Here is a 19,535-nt window from a genome sequence, read left to right on the forward strand (position 1 = left end):
AAGTCCAGTGCAGAACTGCGGACTTTACAGAGACACCTGCAACTAGGAGGGCAACACAGAAAATGCTATTACTCAAAACATATCCTGGATGCTGGGTCCAAATATGTGAATGGAAAGCTGAGTGAAAGAAAAACTTGCAGAAAAGGTCAACAATAACTGCAGCCTTGGGAAAGTTGTATACCAAACCATGTCAAGGATATGAGAGACATTCTAAAGGCATGTACAGTGCCTGGAGTCAGTGCATCAAGACTTACCACACACACATGTATCCATGGGCTTTAACTGTCGCACTCATGAATCATACACAAATGCCAGAAGCCTCTTACCCAGGCTAAGAAAAAGAATGACAGCACTGTTGCTCAGAAGCCTTATTTTCTAATGAAAATAAGAAATCAGGGTCACACAGTGAGGAGGACTGTATGACCCTGAGGAGGAGGAGGATGAGGTGGAGGAAGCGTAAAGAAGGACAGAATTCAAGTTGTTGGGGAGCTATATCATGTGCAGTTGGTCCAGTGTGTTCCAAAAACAGAACTGCCATCTACCATGAAATCTTTGTACACTTGATGATTCCCCCTGATGACAAGCTTCATGAATATACTGATTTAATTTTCCAGTCGAACTTGGCACATAATGTAAGATTGTAGTGGAGGAATTTTGATCCACTGTCTCCAGGAGAATTGTGTTAATTGAGACTTATTAGATTGCTTTTGAACATGAATCATGATCATATTTAAAGTCCTTCCACAGCATTTCAGTCGGAGTAAAGTCCAGACTGACTCAGCCGATACAAAAGACTGATTTGGGAGGTTTTGTTAGAGGTTCAGAGATGGACATATTGCCTCTGAATGCTTCAGCTTATTATCTTGCTGCATAACCAGGCTGTACTTGAGCTTTTGGCAATGAACTGATAACTTAAGGATTTTCCGCTTAAGGGCATAATTATGTAATCAATTATGACAGGTACTGAAGCAGCAAAAAAATCCCCAGATAATAGCAATAGCATCACATCTTCCTGTTGGTATGATGTACTGTTAGTTGTATGCCAAATGTAACGGGATTGACACCTTCCAAAGACTTACACTTTTGTTTTATCACTCTTTCTCAGATATTTTCGTAAACACTGAATGTGTAATAAACAAATATCAGGGAGAAAACCTATTAAAAATTATGTCAGCATTCCTTCTTCCAACATTTATTTAAGAATAAACAAACAAAAAAAAACTAATAATTGCACCGAATTATTATTTCGGGGCAATTATTATTATTATTGTTACTATTGTAATATAATAATAATTATTATTAATAATTAATAATAATTATTGTATTATTATTATGCAATTATTATTTCGACTAATTTATTTTTAATAAAGTAGTCAATGATTGGTTTTACTTGATAACGGTTTTAGATACAGTCTAAATAAACCAAGTTCATGTCAATCGGTTAATATTAACACATTTCCTGGGGCCTTGAGATATAGGACGAATCAAAAACAAACAAACAAACAAAACCGGACGGTATTAGACAGCGCGCTGTGCCCCGATCCTATCCGCTATTATTTCCATTGATATCAGGTCAAGGACGTAATCAACGCATCCTTGTCGTGACGCTTTCTGGCTGAGGGCTGCTGCTGATGCTGTGCGCGCACCACCGGGAACTCCCCTCAGCCAATCACGTCAGTCGGCCGGCAGCGCGAGGAGGCGGGGGTAGAGAGTCCGCCACAGCTAACGGACCGTCGAGTCGAGCGGATCACATTCTCCGAGCCGTCGAACCGCGGCACCTCGCAGAACAGGGATCATGGACTTCTAACCGAGCTGCTGAATCAAATAATCATACAAATTATTTACCCTTAGGCGTAGTATCATTTTTCATTTAAGGGGTTATCCATGAGATTCTTCAGGCTTACCTTTAAGTGCTTCGTCGACTGCTTTTGAATCTCCTCCTTGTCAACGGCTCAACTGACCGCGGCGCTTTGTGACATTTTTTCCATCTCTTTCGGCTGAGCTGAGGGGTTCCAACGTGTGATATTTAAAAAAAAAAAAAAAAAAAAAACTGAATCTTTTTTATTATTTCAGAGAGGAGAAATAACAAACTCAGATAACAACAAGAACAATTGGAGGAGTGTAGCCTACACTGTGGCTACATCTCTCTGTCTCCCCCTCTGAGCCAGCCGGGTACGTTTTTTTCAAACAAACATATTCTTTAAAAAAAAATTGAAAGCTTCCCCCTGCCATAACAAAAACAACCAGCTTCTTTCTTCACCTAACATGTCACCTGAGTTGGAAGAGAACAGCCAAGGTAAGTCTTGCATGGACATCCTGTTTAATGTTATTTATTTATTTTTAACTTTACAGCTGATTAAACATTTAGCAGACATTTCAACACCTTTAGATCAATGAATGCATCGCTGTTTTCACATTACTCACAAGGGATCAGACACAACAGCTGAACTCTACCAGCTTCTGCCTTTATTGCTTAATACATCATGAGATATGACAATAAAATATGGCACATGTAGCCTCCAGTCACACTGAAGCTGAACTATTAACCTCTGAAAGGAGAATTCACTTTATTTCCAATGAAAATCCTCAGTACTTCATTCCTCAGCTTGGTAAGGCTTATCTTTCTGTTATGCTCCAGCCTTCTTAAAATAGATTTTTTCCCCAGCCCTAGTGTTTTTTTTTAATATAAACTATCCTGTCTCATTGTATTCTCCACCAGGCTGCTGATTTATTTTTAATTAACAATACGCCACGCAGCTCTTCCTCACATGAATCATCTCAAACCAAAGACATCATCTTTCCACGCTGATGCCTGAATAATTTCTCCCAATTTGTTCCTCCCTCCTGATCCGTACGCACACACACACACACACACCCTTTAAACTGCTCTGATCTGGATTCATCTGGCCCGCTTTGCATCCATCTCAGGGCGTCTGACTCCTCATATCCTGAAATGCCACTGGTGAAAAGTGACGTGGCCTCACCCTTACTTAGTGGGTTATGTAAAACAGAGGAAACAAAAGCTTTATGAGTAACAGTGGAGCTGTGCCGAGGTGGCTCTGCTGGGCTTGTGTGCTGCAGCACACCAATCACGCCGCTTGTGAGACGCAGACAGAGAATGAACATCGGGGGAGGGATCAGTGATCACAGTGCACTCCAACACAGTACCGGTAGCTTCGAAATATAAATTTGCAAGACAGAGAAGGTTTGTGACGAGATGTGCTAATGAAAGGGAGTCAAGCCTCCTTAGTTTTCATTCATTGTATGTGTGGTTTCTTTGATAGTGGGTCATCTGTGATGACGTAGAATGTGTCTAGTTTATTCAGGTCTGACTCTCATACAGATCCATTTCAGATCCTTTCATTACTCCACCTCACCCCATCTCCCTTTTCTTTGTCATCTGACCCCTCTCTCTGTGTTCAGATGAAATCAGTGTCTCCCAAACGGAGGCAGGGGCCCTGTCCGAGGAGGAGGGCGGGGGGTCAGCTCGCCCCCTGGTGCCGGTGCTAGGTGCCGACTCAGGGTGTGGAGAGGGTGGAGGGGCTGGCCCACCGCAGACCCAGGACGGGGCCACAGCAGGGACCGGGAATGGAACCCTGGTGGGACAGGAAGGAGAGCGAGAGACCTGGACCAGACAGATGGACTTCATCATGTCCTGCGTGGGATTCGCTGTGGGCTTGGGCAACGTGTGGCGGTTCCCTTACCTCTGCTACAAGAATGGAGGAGGTAAGCTTCAAAGGCCCCTCTAGGTCTCTGCTTTTGAGCACACAGACATGCACACTGAAAATACAGACATGGTGAGACTTTCTTGAATATATCTGATGCTCAGCGCTGACTTTCAGAAACTTTGAAGTAGCTTGAGATTTATAAATGCTCATAAAAACAGAATGATGTTACTTAGTATTTAATTTAACATTTTTCACCAATCGGTGAGCAAGTCTTTGAGTCAGGTCAAATAGATTTTTAAATGCAAAAAAAATCTGGAAACTAACCCTTCTGTTTTCACTATAAAACATGTCTAGAAATGGTATGGTTGTTAGTTACATTTTTGTTACTGGTTATGTAGAAATCAGGTAATGATTAGGACCATATGCGTCATTTATACACAGGAACAAATGAGGATAATGTAATTTCTTTATTTTCTCACTACCTCTATGAAAGAACCAACAGCACATTTTTTATTCTAGGATTAGTGTTTTTGTTGTTGTTATTTTTTTCATTTAATTGATAAATTAGGTTAATCTGAAAACAAAATATCCTCTAAAAAGCAGTCTTTCAAAAAAAAATTTAAATTGAACTCGCCCACAATCAAAACTGTCAGCTCAGATAATAAAAACATCGGAAATTGGCGGAGACCAGTGAAAGCCTGATCTCTAATTAAATGTTACATAATAAAAAGCTTTTCAAAATTTGATTTCTCACATGTTTCTCCAATCGGTCTAGGACCGTTTAAAGGAAGAAAATCAGGAAACTAAATGTGGTTTCTATCAAAGTATTTTATGAAAGCACACAGAGTTAATTTACCCGATTATTAATAAGACATGTTGAGAGTTCTCACCCACACAGAGCTGTATAATACAAAATACAGGTCTGTTGCTAGAAGAAAAACACATATTAGGTAACATTGTTAATAGTTTCACTTATATTTATATCATGTTGTAGTGACTTATGTATTTTTCCACATAAATTGATTATTTAAAATGAAAATTAGTTTATATTCAATGGATTACAGGAGTCTTTTACAAGGTAGAATAAAGAACATTTTTTATTTTTATCAGTAAATTGACTTCAATTATCAGGTGTAGAACTAAAAATTTTAAATTTCCTTCATGATCTCCATCTGTGTTTGGTTTGTTTAAAGTGTTTGTACGTGTGTTTTCTGTTCAGTTCACAATTGAAATACAACCACAAGGAAACAAGTAATGCAAATAAAACTCACTTTGATTAAAGATAGTCATACCTTTGATAAAGCATCCAGATAGGTGCTGTAAAATGCAGCCCTTGCATTCAACCAGCTTACTCAGCAGTTTCTGCCCCTTGTGTTTCCCTAATGAGAATCAACTCCTCAGCGCAATTAACACAATTCCTGATGAGCCTTGTCATCATCTGATCTGCATGTCTTTCTGCATAGCTTTCTTCCATAAGAGTTCAACATCAGTTTGTTGACCATTTTTATTAAAGCTCATTCCACAGTTATGAGTTAAAGTGCACTCCCTCATTTGATTTCTGGGGCTTTGCATATTTAACACATTTCTTGAATTTTTGGGTTGTGATAGGCTTTTCACAGAAAACATTTTTGTTTTATCTTTTTCTAATTAGTATTGACATGGTGGAATCCATGGTATGTCGAGTGAATACATAAGGTGAAGTTTTGAACCCTCTAAACAGTAGATTATTTAAAACCCTAAAATTGATTTAGACACAATTCTGTTCATTCCAGAGTTTCTTTTTCACTATGGAGTGATTCAAATATCTTTATTTTGGTAGATATTCAGTTGGTTTGCACAGCCTTGTGGGATCATCTGGTCTGTTATCTGTTTCAGTTTAAAAATTTTGGAATTCCATCCGCCTGACTTCTCCTTTGTGTCTGCCATCGTCAACCGTCTGTTTTGTGTTGGTGAGGAACTGACATAAACAAAGAAGGAATTGAATGCAGGTCTTGATTGCTTCCCTGATCTGTTACATAAATAAACAAATGTTGACCTCTTCAGCGCTTCTCGAGTACAGCAAAACATCCATAATAGAGTTAAACCACCCATAATTATTCATATCCCTGGTAGAGTTCGGTTATTGTTCTTTTTCTTCTAGATGGAAGTAATATTAGTGTTTTGGGTCGACCCAGCCGGAATCCTATCTTGAATTTGGTAAAGAATCTGGATTAAAGATTAGGGTGATAGCAAGGAGGCCTTCCAGCTTCAAAGACTTGGAGGTCATCACCAAAGATAAATAATCAAAATAGCACTAGAAAAATGAAAAAACCTGGTCACCAGTTTTAAGAAGGTTTTACTATAACACCAAATAAAGATTTTTCAACTGAATCTTGGGAAGTGTATACAAAAATTCAACATGCTGTTTCATTCATATGTAAATAAAAAAACTTTTTTTATATAGTGATGTAGTTTTTGTTGGGCTTTAATGACTTTTGTGAGATGCTTTCCCCCTTTCCTAACAGAAACAAACTTCTCGGTTCACTGAAAAATAACTTCTAATCTAAAATGACCCCAGAGCATCAATAATCTTTAGTATAAGTGTACTTCCAAGGACTTAGAGGCATACCTAAAACATTGAAGATGCTAAGCATATGTATCAAAAGTTGTTTAATATACTGGCAAAGCAATTTTCTTGCTCATTATTCAAGCTTGTAGCAAGTAGAAATCATTTTGGTAACCTTAACTATGTCTATAGTAAAGAGAAGGTTTAGTCCATTTCAAGTCAAAAAGTGAGGTTATATAATTTTCCTGTAATGTATGTAAATTGGATTTTCATGAAAAAGAAGTCTCAGTAACTGAAGCTTTATCTGTACGTGCACTTCACACAGTGTGTATGGTTTATTGCCAACATGGTGAGCCATAGTGCTGTGAGGGCAGGTCTAGAAAGGCCTGCGTGCCTGTGAACACGTAGCTCTAAAGCTCAGCCTCTCCACGTGATTCTTTATTTATTATAGTCAGCCGCTACTTAACGGTCGGACTTAGAACAAATAGTCCAGCTGCGTTTGTCCTGCTCTCGTTTCCCTATCAGGCCTTCGACCAGCATTATGTTAGGTTGGAAAAGTAAGTCACCTTGCCCAAGAGTTACCTCACCTCACTACGACTTTTGCCCTTGATTTTTCTTTATCGCTGCCCTACCCACCTTTCAGTTTTTTTATGAGGCGTTTCATTGAAATAAAGCTGAATGTGTGATAACACCACCCTCCCTCATATATGTGTGTGTGTCTTGTGACCAGCAGCTCTGATACCCACCTACTGGTGTCATATAACAATACTCTGCCTCACACAGTGCGCCTCCTGCGCGCCTGTCCTGCAATCCTGATGCGTACAGAGGTGTTCTATTCCAGCATAGGGAGGCGTATGTATGTGTTACGTAATAACCCGTCCATTCGTACTCTCAGCGTCAGCACGTTCTCATCTGCGACAGTCGCTACGCCCTTGATCAACTCGAGGGCGGAGCGAAAACTTGATCAATTACATTTCATTGTACAGCAAACGTCTTCGGCAACACCTGCTTGTAAATGAAGCAAAAAGGCCGCCTGCGTGAAACACTAAAAGACTAAACCAATGTAAAATTATGTAAGTAATCCCCTACAAATCAGATGTTTCTCTGTAAATCAGCCAGTGTGTCTCGTCCTCTTAGGATTACAGAGGATTTATTTAAGCCTGTCAGACGCCTGCGACTTGATAATTTGAACAATATGTTGAGATATGTCAGTGCAGGCGTCTGTGTCTTTCTCTCTCCTGCTCTCCCAACCCTTTTCTCTCTTTGACTTGCAAATGTTTCCTTATTTGGCTAAAACTCCCTTCTCTCAGAGAAACAGCATTTAAAAAAGAAAGAGGAGCTGAAGCTGTCAAGTGGCAGAGCCCACAAAGTCATTGCTTCGGTGTGTGATATTTATTTTGTTGCTCTCTGTCAGAGCTCCGTAGCGCTGTCCCAGTTCCCTGCCTGCCTCTCATGTAATCTATCCATCTTTCCCTCCTTTCTTCTTGGCCTCTTTCTGCTCTGCGTCATCGCCGTCATGTGACTCCCTCCCATCTGCGCACTATGTTGGCATCGCTCGGCTGTGTTATTAACAAAACCAAGTGGTTGAAATTCCATTCAGTGATTTGAATGGCTCATGCCACATTTCTGTGGGTTTTTCCCCCTTCTGCTGATCAGCTCACACTTGTGCTGCAGTGTAAGAATTCAAAAAGAGGGATTAGCACAACACAGAAAGCCATTAGCACAACCAAGTTCTACATGTCTCGGCTTCCTGTCGATTGTCCTCATATCGTCTCCTTTTTCTGCCTCGTCACCTTGCAGCTTCCAAGTCAAAGTCTGATACCGTACTCTACTAATGTGTTCAAACACTTGTGATAAAGGGAGACATTGTGGTTATTTCACACAGAGCATCTGGTCTGTCCTCCTCCATGGATTTCACATATTTTGTCTTTTCTTACCTCTTAACTCCAAGTTGGTCATCTGTCCCTAAGACCGTAAACCTGACTTATACATTTAGTATTAGACTTTGTTTCTGCCAGTGCACCTGCCTTTCCTATATTGTGTTTTTCTTTGGAAAAGAAAATGAAAACACTTTCCCAATCTCTGATGCATAATAATACAGAGATAAATCAATTATTTCTTACTGGTGTCTTATTGCAAACTTTGGTCTGCCAAAAGTAGTTTTTGCCAACTTCCAATTTCTCTTTACCATCTTCAGCAAGTTCACAGCGATCAAAAGAAAATACTTATTTTTAGCCTTCCTGCTTTGAATTCCCAGTATTTATTTATATTAGGAGCAGAGAACTGTAAAGCGGCGTGTTGCTAATTAAAAAAACACCAAATAATTTGGATATGGCATTGGAAACATTCTTCATCATTGTATGCTTGTGATTAACTTGGCTAACTATAAATGTACGTTCCTGTGTGTGTATTCTTATATAATGTAGACCCATGGTCTCAAACTGCATGTCTCGAGGGCCAGAGTCCTGCAACATTTAGATGAGTCCCTTGTCCTTCACACTTGGTTTAAACAACAAACCTTCCTCACTAGCAGGCAGTCAGCCTCTACAGAGCTGGTCTGCTAATGAACTAATACTGGAGCCAGATGTGCTGAAGCAGAGAGACGCCTAAAAGTTCCAGGACTCCGGACCTTCAGACATGCAGTTTGAGACCACTGTTGTAGATCCTCACTTTAATTCTGTGATTTCCAAAAGACTGCTAATAGTTCAAAATCCAGCACGTTTTCTAAAACACAGAGGTTCAAAGCTCAAAAATTAAACATGAACTTTACGCTGCAGTGATGAATTGTTCTGGTAACTACTGAACTTAGCTGTGGGTCAGTGTACTGCTTTGATTCGAAAAGGTGACTACAAATTGACATGGTATTACAGACAGGTACTTTTTGCACCTAAAAACAACGGGTGGAAAATGACCAAAGATGCATTAAATAGTCTGCGTGAATGTGTGTTTTTCAGGGGTTTTCCTGATCCCCTACTTGCTGATCGTGTTCATCGGGGGAATCCCTGTCTTCTTCCTGGAGATCGCACTGGGCCAGTTCATGAAGCAAGGAGGAGTCTCTGCGTGGAACATCGCTCCGCTCTTTAAGGGTAAATACTTTTCCGTAATTCTCTGACAAAGTCTGATACTGAGTTCTGCTGAGGGAATCAAACGCTTTCCTCTCTTCTCTAGGTCTGGGACTAGCATCAATGGTGATTGTGTTTTTCTGTAATACCTACTACATCATGATACTGGTGTGGGGCCTCTACTATTTCTTCCACTCTTTCACTGACCCACTGCCGTGGGCCACCTGCGGACACCCTTGGAACACCCCCAACTGCACACAGGATTTCCGACGCGCCTGCCACAACCGTAGCGCTCTGCCAACGCCTTCTGCCTCCCCCTCCAACTTCTCATCCACCCTGCCCCCGCTGAACCTGACCTCCCTTTTCCTGATCAATAACAGCTGCATGGAGGCTGAGGGTCTGCGCTCCCCGGTCATCGAGTTCTGGGAGTAGGTTTATATCCCTCACTTGAGCGTGACGAAATTTAGAAACTGAACACAACAAAGACACGGACAAAGTTACAGTTTCCTCATTTGAAATGCGTTTTGTATATTTGACGTCTTTGTGTTTTTCTCAATTTGCAAGCCAAAACAAGTGATTTGATTTGGAAAAACACAGCTCAGTTCAGTCACAGTGTTCAAGTTGTTTCACTGTGAATATACTTTTGAAATCATTCTGGTTTTTCATTTGCCTAATTTAGGCCCGAATCAGTCTCCTGCTTTCCTTTCCAGACGTAAAGTGCTCCGTCTCTCTGGAGGCCTGCATGAACCCGGTGCGATCAGCTATGAGATGGTGCTGTGTCTCATAGCCACCTGGGTCATCGTTTACTTCTGCATATGGAAAGGAGTGAAATCTACTGGCAAGGTAATGTCTTATGTAGAGGCAAAATGCTAACACCTACCTAGCATCACATGTCATTATTTAGGTTTACATAAACCAGATTATTATTCATACAGACTGTATGAAAGGCGCACACAAACATTTGTTGTGAATGCGTAAGGGAAAGTAACTGCAGCGTTTTTTTCCTTCTCAGCTCCAAATGAGCTTTAACACAGAGGAGGGTTCTGGACTGAAATGGAAGAACTTTCTTTGAATGCTTGCCTATTTCTGAGGATTTTTAAACCATAACATTTGATGATCCCCAAATATTTCTTAGAATGTAATCTGAGCAAACGCCTAGCTACTTCTTGTTTTTATTTTCTTCAAAACGTTGCTATAAATCCTCATTTTGTAACATGTAGAAATGTACATTCTTGTGACTCCCACAGCAGCTAAAACTTATAGAGGGAGGGTAAAAATAATGAATCAGATTGAACTGACCTGCTGTAAGCTGCTTATTGCCTTTCCACTATGTACATGTTTGCAAGCTCAAAGGGGCCTTTTCCTACCCCTGTTTACCTTGTCAGACCAAGACAAACTGTGCTCTTTCAGTATTTTATTTCCACCAGACTCACACTTTTACATGGTGACTGGGAGCGGCCTCCTTATAATAACTTGACATAGAGAACTTTCAGAAAAGGTGTACTCCCTGCAACACCCACTATTGCAGGGAGTGTCCGTGTTTTCTGGGTTTCCATAAACAGGCCACCTTTTCTTCTCAGTGACTCGCCAGAGTCCCTTACACATCTCTTAAAGGAAGTGCGTAATCTGCTTCTACTTGTGCCTTGAGTATTTGCAAAGCAGGTAATCAGGAAGTGATAAGAACCATTCTACAATAGCTCAAATGAATTTAACCAAATTGACTCTATCCTTTATATTTTTTTAAGTTTCAAAACTTTAAAAAAAGTTTAAATATTTCCACGTTTTGCCATGCTGAAATCTTTTAGTACTAGAGCAACATAATGAAGTGTTGCTTCATTATGTTGAAGCAATGAACATAATGAAGCATGTACCTTTCTCAGCACACGCTGAGAAAAGTGTGCTGTTTATTTGTAGCTAGCCTCCTTGACATGGACACCTCTAAATAAAATCTTGCTCAACAAGCTACACTTGAGTACTAATCAAAGTCATATAGTATTAGGACTTCATTGCACATCAGCAATCAAAATCTTCAGAATTAATTAGTCTCAGATTGTAAAGAAGTGCACCTGAAGCTCTTTTTTTATGTGCAATTTGTTTAGGTTGTGTACTTCACAGCACTGTTCCCCTACTTAGTTCTGGTGGTTCTTCTGGCTCATGGAGTCAGCCTGCCTGGAGCTCTGGATGGAATTGTTTACTACCTAAAACCAGACTGGTCCAAACTGGGAGAAGCACAGGTAACATTCTTCCATTACACGTTTTTTTTCTGTTCTACAGTCCAAAAACCAAGTAATATAAGATAGTTTGAACAAAGACTTAATGAGTGGATCAGGATCGTTGGAAATAGTCTTTTAATTTTCCATTATAGGTGTGGATTGATGCTGGAACTCAGATTTTCTTCTCCTATGCCATCGGACTTGGTGCCCTAACTGCACTGGGCAGCTACAACCGCTTCCATAACAACTGTTACCAGTGAGTTTTTACACAGCATAAAATCCAGACACCGCTGATTCTGAAAAGCGGACACTTTTAAAAAGAAGTCATGACCTTACTTTTCATCCCAATACACTCTCATTTGGTCTTCCAATGTCTTATCATGTAATGTATACACTTTTCTATGGGTATTATAAATATTAAACTTGGAAATGCGTTGGAATATTTATAATATTAAACTTGGAAATGCGTTGGAAGACCAAGTTTAATATTATAATTATTAAACTTGGAAATGCATTGGAAGAATAAATGAAATCTAAAATGTTTCTGGGCAGATAGCCCCAACTTAAAGAATATTTCTCCTATAGTTTTCCTGAAAGTGTGCGTAAAGTTCTGTCCAAATATGGCTTCACTTTTGTTTGTTGCCTGCGCTTTCACATGTTTCAGCAACGTTTGTGACATTAATGTCCTCAAGCAATAGTTGCATAATTCTGGAGCAGTAGTATGGATCTCTGTGGTAAATCTCACAACACAGCCTGCATATTTGGAATGCTCATAAAAATGGGATTTCATAAATATTTTGCTAGTAGACATTTTCACTTCTTCTTTAATCTTAGTTGGAAGTTACCAGATCATGTTGTGTTGTGGTAAATGTTAGCTCTCACACATGCGATAGGTCAGGAAATGCAGTGTTTTTGAAAACTTTTCTATCTGCGTTGAACTTTTTCACAATTTTCACTTTACAATAACAAATTTTATTGTATTTATTGTGATGTGTACTAAACAATACAAATAAAGGTGAATAGTAATGAAAGAAAAATAAACATGTTTTTTTTTTGTCACGTTTACAGATAGAAATAAAAACTGTGGTGTGCATTTATTTTCAGCCTTCCTGACTATCGAGTGTAGAATCACCTCATGCTGCTATCACAGCTGCAATTCTTTGTATATCTCTACCACCACTGCACATGTAAAGACTAAAACGTTTCCCAATAATTTTGTGCTCAGTTTCAGTCAGATTTATGGAGAACCTATCTTTGAACAGCAATTTTAACATTTTCCCACAGATTCTCAGTTTAGGTTTGAACTGTGACTTTGTAGCACATAAATACACTTTGGTCTAAATCTTTTCATTATAGATCTGGCTTTGTGTTTAGCTTATTTGTGCTGGATGGTGAACTGAGTCTCAGGTGACTAAGAGCCTCGAACAGATTTTTGTTCAGGGATTATCCTGAATTTAGCTCAATCCATCTTCTCTTCAGCTCTGTATCAATCCCAAAGTAAATATTTTTCTCACGTCATAATACTGCCACTATCAGGTTTAACAGTGGCAGTTATGTATTCAGGTTGATGAGCAGTGGCCCCTTTTTTTTGCCACACACTGAGTTACACATGCAGGTCATTACATTCTCTTACAAAACCCTGGGGTCTTCACAGGACACTTGGGTCTATTCTTACTCACAAATAATGTATGTTTGCCAATTGGGTGATTTCTGAAAGCAATTGGTTGCACAGGATTTCCTTTATGAATATGGGGGAAAAGTCAGCAAAATATAATGCAAAGAAATTTGAAGAAACTTTCTTCCTCTTCACAATTATGCACTACTCTGTCTTGTTCTGTCACATCAAATTGCCATGAAGCACACTGCAATTCCTAATTGCAATCGGTAGGGCTTAATGTGAAAATGTTCAATAGGTACGCATGCCTTTCCAGGCAACCTCAAAGATTAACAGCTTTCTTTTATGGTATGTTTGCCATGACGCTTCAAAAATCTAAAATAATAATCTATCGACCTGTTAACAGCGTTGTTTGGAACCATTTGACAGGATACCTTGAAAATGAACACATTAGCTGTAATGACTGGAAGGCAGCTGCTGTTCAAACTATTTTAATGCATGCCGTCTTTTCGTTAATAAGAAATAAAGCAATCAATTTTCCTGAACTGACTGCCATTTGGTTTAAAAGAATTTTCTTTCTTTCTTGTTTGAATGCTGTAATAAATCGGGATTACGGCACACATTCTCAGGCAGTCTCTACTCAGAGGGATTCAAGGTGTTTGCTTCTGTTTGTTTACAGGAAAAGTCACAGAAGCGCTTGTGGAAAGAGCAAAAAAAAAAAAAAAACAGCATTGAGGAAGGAAAATTGATTCCTAGAGGCTGTTGACATTTTTCCTTAGAGGAGGGTGCTCATAAACATTACCATGAAACAGTATTACAGCAACCAGTGCAGATGTTGTTTATACATTCCTCATATCTGAGTGGAGTTGTGCTACTGTAGACCTTAATACAGTAGCACTTGTAGTTGGACTTATAGTGGTGTATAAGTCCAAAAACAGACATGTTTTTTTAGATTCTGAAGTGTAAATCAGTATTTCCAACAGAGAGCATACTCCAGCATGAGTCACTTAACTCACATGACCGCTTCTAATAGCACACAAAATGGAAATATAGATTTGAAGTGCAACTTGTCTGGCAGTCGGAGGCATTAGCTCTCCTTGCTACATGCCATCTAAGACAGCTATGTATTTCAGAGAAATTGCTATTGATCTCTAATTTACCATCCCAGGCTATCTCCTCTTTGCTTGGGTCTGTCTTGAGTATGTTACATAAGCCTATGTTACGTCATATGCTCTGACATATTTTTCCCACAGTTTTTTTTTTTCTTCGTGTAATTGTTTTTTGGGGTTTTTTGCCGTTTCCCTGCAGGGATGCATTTATCCTGGCTCTTATCAACAGTGGAACCAGTTTTTTTGCTGGTTTCGTTGTGTTCTCTGCTCTGGGCTTCATGGCTGCAGAACAGGGAGTGGACATCAGCAAAGTGGCTGAGAGTGGTGAGTCCACTCATCAGTTATGAGTCACTCTCAGTATCGAAGGGTTTTATCATTCTAACTGTGTTTCTCTGTGTGTAGGCCCAGGCCTGGCTTTCATAGCCTACCCCAAGGCTGTGACGCTGATGCCTCTGGCACCGCTTTGGGCAGCGCTGTTTTTCTTCATGTTACTCGTACTGGGCCTGGACAGTCAGGTAATGCTGAGACTTGACCTTGGTGAAAGAAGTTAGCTCAGAGGTAATTGGGTTAAACATCTTATCCTGACACTGCGACTCTATTTAAATTTAAAGTGCATCCAGTTTGAAACATTTGCACAGATGCTCCACAGATATAATTGTCATACTAATTCTGCGCCTTAAAGGAAGACTTTAAGCTATTCTTTATCCAGGGTGGAATTATTTAAAACTTTCAGCTTCAGTGAGTTTCAAAAACAAAAACTGGGTGTGAATGCACAATTCAGTGTGAATTTAGCAATTAATTGTTAATTTAACAGTGAATTTTCTCCAGTTTTTCTCTAATTCACACAATTATATGATTGCTAAATTATACAGTCAAAGATGACTATGTTGTGGTGACAAAAAGCTTTTATCCTCTTACAAATTTATTCTGATTCTCCTTTTTTTCACAATTAAAGGTTTCACATGACTATTTACCTGCGACAGACTGGCGACCTGTCCAGGGTGTACCCCGTCTCTCGCCCGGAACGTTAGCTGGAGATAGGGACCAGCACCCCTCCTGACCCCATTAGGGACAAGGGTGTTAGAAAATGGATGGATGGATGGATGAATGGATGATTAATTACAGTAGTTCAGTATCAGACAATAATAACTAAGGTTAAAAGATACATGTTTTAAATGATGATTTAGTATATCCAGACTAACCTGGCCCAAGTGAAGCTACCTCCATTAAGGTATGAAACCTGATTACTGTTTGACCTGCAGAACCAAGAAATCCCTTACAGCTTAAAGTTGGCTAAAAGATCTCAGCACATATTCTCTAATGTAAAAAAGTTCAAAAACATATGATAAATTAATTGAGGTTGTGTTTTGTATAATAATTTCACCCTGAAAAAAGATTGATTCAAATGCATCCCTAAACGCACAGAAACATACATGAATATGATTTAGGTATTAAAATCATTCATCCACAATGTAACTCAGCACCTGTTTTATTTTCTGCCTTTTTCTGACTCACTTCCTTTCACACCAACGACTTAAACACACCACATCTATGGCATTTCTTTGCACCCTCTTTGCTATTTTCCTGTTTGAGCCAAGGCCTACATCTACTGTCTAGAAGCCCGGAGATTTCTCAATGAAACTTCTGTCTGATTCACACAGAGAGTGTCTGTCTGCTCTCAGACCCATTCACATACTCTCACTTTCCATTCTTGTCCTCATTTCTTCTCCTTTTGTTTTCGTTTTCTCTTTCTCTTTCTGCCAATGCCACGTTGCACAAGAACGTGCTGCAAGTTTGGCGTTCTATTTTGAAGGCCAAACTATTTTCCTGCAAGCATCTTTAAATACATTGTTGCGCAGGGAGACTGGAAAGGGATGGCATTCAAATCTCCAGTGTATAAAGTACTTTTTCGGTTAGATTGAACATCTGCTGTTTGACAGGACACTGAGTAGTGAGCGGATTCATACAGCAGTCAGTTAGAAACAAAGAACTCGGTGTCCGCTGTAACACTTCATATTAACTTCTTGATAAAACAAAGGTGTTTTGAGTCTGAACCTGATGTTGTTGCTTCCAAACAGGCATGGGCTGGTTTGAGATTCTTTCTAATTTCTCCTGAAGTTTATTAAATAGTACTGCAACGTTATTTAAAATAGCACTTTATTTATTCATAAAAAATTTAAACAAGATATATCACAAACTAATTGATTTTATGTAATTCAGAAAAGTTGTTTGTATTCCTGCTGCTGCTTATGCTGCTTTTACAATACAATATAACATTTAATTATTGTATTTTGGGTTTGGATCGTTAGTAAAAGGTACTCAAAGATAACTTCTACCTTACATTTACAAGAATAAGTGACTAATTGCTGTAAAAGTATCAGTAAAACATTCAAACTACAAAAAGATAATGAAAGCAGTGAAACATAGCCAGACAAAATAACTATTAGCATGAATAAAATAAAACCCATTTGTTGATCAATAAGTTAAAATATTCTGCTCAACTGGAACTGAAAGCCATAAAAATGTATAGAAAGTAAAAGCCCTGAATAAACAACCTTTAAATTTAGTCTTTTGTCTTTCGCTGTTTTTGTATTGAAGCAGCCGTGGCTCAGTACACAGGGACAGCAGCTGGTTAATTACTCAAGCTGTTAACTTGAATAGAGCTATTTGTGGGCTTCTTTAAAGAGACTGCAGTTTTACCTTAAGGGTGATGGGTGGCACTCCTTTAGTTTCCACACCATGAATGTATCTGTTCTTTTAGACTGGAGATATTTTCAGACAGCTTTATTTGCCTTTTTATTTTGGAAGTGAGGGGAAAAGTGCAGCCAGCGAAAGCTCCAGTCACTTCAGCCCTTCCTTTGGCATCTCATTAAAAAACACTTTAAACTATGGGGAGAGTCAGAACTTTTTAGCAGTTTTGAAATTCTAACTTTCTAATATCATTATCTGACAAATTTCCAAAAGTAAAACGTAGAAAACTTCCAAACTCCTCTATGCCACTGTGTTGTCTACTAGATTCTCGTGAACTTTTCTCCTATCTTCTCTACTCTTCAGTTCGTAGGGGTGGAAGGCCTGATAACAGGACTCATGGACATGCTGCCTCCTAAATCTGCCCTTGCCACATTGAGACGAGAAGTAGTTGCTGCCATCTGCTGCATCATCTGCTTCCTTATTGACTTGTCCATGGTCACAGAGGTACAGAAAGGGTTTTGAATGTATATTTTTATCAGAAATTACTGTGATTGTATGAACGTTACATAAAAAGGTCATCATAAAGTAGATATAAAAGTTTCATTAAAATATTAAGAGTAGATTAATAATGTACTGGATAAAAATAAATAAAGTAATTCAGTGAATAGATTCTGAATGCTCTTTCTGTTTCCGTCAGGGAGGGATGTATGTATTCCAAATTTTTGACTACTACTCTGCCAGCGGCATCACTTTGTTGTGGCAGGCCTTCTGGGAGTGTGTCGTGATCGCATGGGTTTATGGTGAGTTAGTTCCTTGCAGCAGGCTCAACAGAAACTACACAGCTGGCCAGTTCAAAACAGCGTCCTTGTGTCCCCCTTTCCAGGCGCAGACCGTTTCATGGATGACGTGGCTCGTATGATTGGTTATCAGCCCTTACCCTACATGAAGTGGTGCTGGTCCTATATCACGCCTTTCGTCTGCGTGGTATGTGTGGCTTCAGACCCTTTCTATTTGACTTTGCCGGTTTGTATTAATCTAATGGGGTTTTATGTGTCTATTCAGGCAGTGTTCCTCTTCCACGTGGTGAACTACCAACCCCTCACCTACAACACGGTGTACACCTACCCTCTATGGGGAGAAGCACTTGGATGGGCACTGGCTCTTTCTTCTATGCTCTGTATTCCTCTTACTGTTCTCTACAAGCTGCTGCGGTGCAAAGGACCTCTGCGTGAGGTGAGATTATCTTTTTGGGACTTTCAGTTAATGATACATTTGAATGATTCTGGGTCTTTGGATATAAAACAAGGTTGAACATTTTCCAGATTCAGAGCTTGTCGTGTTTTTATTGTCTTTTCCTTCCTGCAGCGGTGGCAAAACCTAACTACCCCCATCTGGGGCAGACACCACCTGGAGTACTTGGCGCCAGAAAGCGAGGCCAAGCTGCTGCCCGCTGCAGAGACGAAGAGCACCCTCCTCTTTGAGAGTGTAATCTGACGACCTGATCTCAGCAACACATGTCCACTAAAACATGCACAAACGCTACATTGGCCTTGTCTGACCTAAACACAAATCAGTAAAACACTCTACAATTTTTAAAATGTACAAAAAGAAAGAAAAAAAAAGATCCTGGGCAAATGGACCAAAGAAAACACTGGAGAAGAACTGAAACACACCTGCATTCATGAAGTCACGCCCTCTGCTCTGTTTCTTTCACTCTACCTCGCTGACTCTGCTCTCTGTCCACCCCCCCCCCTGCCTTCGTGCTGTCTCGTCCCTTTCTCGTATTGTGGGTGTTATCGTGTCTCCCATAGCTGCAGTGTCTCCCCTCTCTGCACCTTTCTGTCAGTATATATAAAGCCAAACAAAAAGGCATTTTGTTTCACATGAGCAGAAACCTCTGGTTAAAACTGTCGAGATGAACTCCCATCATGTCTGCTGGTGAAATCCCATCGTCATAGTGTTTATGCATGTAGCTGCATGTGTGCCCGTGCCCTGTGTATCTGTACGTGCGTGGGCATTTGCATGTGTATGTAAGGGAGTGTGTGTGTGTGTGTGTGTGTGTGTGTGTGTGTGTGTGTGTGTGTGTGAGTATGTTGGACCATGGCAGTGTTACCTTCAATTACATGTCACATTGCCTATGGACAGTAATTTCTGCCAGCTGTATTCACTCCATTCAGTGTAATTAAAATGACTTCCATTTGTTTAAAAAAAGAAGAAATGAAAAGAAAGAAAATATATAATCACAACAAGACAATGCCGCACCATTTCCAGCTGTGTATTATAAACTAACTTAAGTATCTTGTGTATTGTAGTGTTGTGAATTAGTGTTATTTTGGGGGGGGGGTTAATGAGGATTATTAACACGTTTAGAGAAGAGAATAACATCCAACTGAGCTGTGTACCAAGCACGAGAAAGAGATGTTGAGATGGAACAGAGAGAAGCAATAAACAATCAGATGAAGAGATGTACTGTGTTGTTAAGGGTCTTTATTTCCTTGTTTTCATTCACTGAAATGTACAATATATACACAAAATATACAGAAAAAACAACTTCTTGGTTCAATTACCTCAAATGTCTGAATGGGGTAGTTTGGAAGTGGAGTTCAGTGGTATATTAGCCCTGCGATGCCAA

At 39.6% G+C, this 19,535-nt stretch overlaps 1 protein-coding gene across 1 annotated transcript; it reads left to right on the forward strand.

Moving 5' to 3' along the window:
- The first annotated feature begins 1,710 nt into the window (after window positions 1–1,710).
- LOC114143301 (sodium- and chloride-dependent creatine transporter 1) lies at window positions 1,711–19,372 on the forward strand. The gene is made up of 14 exons (XM_028015191.1): window positions 1,711–2,296; window positions 3,424–3,726; window positions 9,168–9,299; window positions 9,382–9,703; window positions 9,986–10,118; window positions 11,375–11,509; window positions 11,641–11,744; window positions 14,412–14,536; window positions 14,615–14,727; window positions 17,267–17,407; window positions 17,601–17,703; window positions 17,787–17,887; window positions 17,966–18,136; window positions 18,269–19,372. The coding sequence occupies exons 1-14, from the start codon at window positions 2,266–2,268 to the stop codon at window positions 18,395–18,397; spliced, it is 2,043 nt and encodes a 680-aa protein (XP_027870992.1). The 5' UTR covers window positions 1,711–2,265; the 3' UTR covers window positions 18,398–19,372.
- Window positions 19,373–19,535: the final 163 nt, after the last annotated feature.

Source organism: Xiphophorus couchianus, chromosome 1 (genome assembly GCF_001444195.1).
Source record: "Xiphophorus couchianus chromosome 1, X_couchianus-1.0, whole genome shotgun sequence".
In the NCBI taxonomy this organism is placed as follows: domain Eukaryota; kingdom Metazoa; phylum Chordata; class Actinopteri; order Cyprinodontiformes; family Poeciliidae; genus Xiphophorus; species Xiphophorus couchianus.

Coding starts and splice junctions, on each gene's coding strand:
- LOC114143301 (XM_028015191.1), top strand. CDS start 2,266: ATGTCACCTGAGTTGGAAGAGAACAGCCAAG. Junction 11,745..14,411: donor TTCCATAACAACTGTTACCA/GTGAGTTTTTAC, acceptor GTTTCCCTGCAG/GGATGCATTTATCCTGGCTC. Junction 18,137..18,268: donor GCAAAGGACCTCTGCGTGAG/GTGAGATTATCT, acceptor TCCTTCCTGCAG/CGGTGGCAAAACCTAACTAC.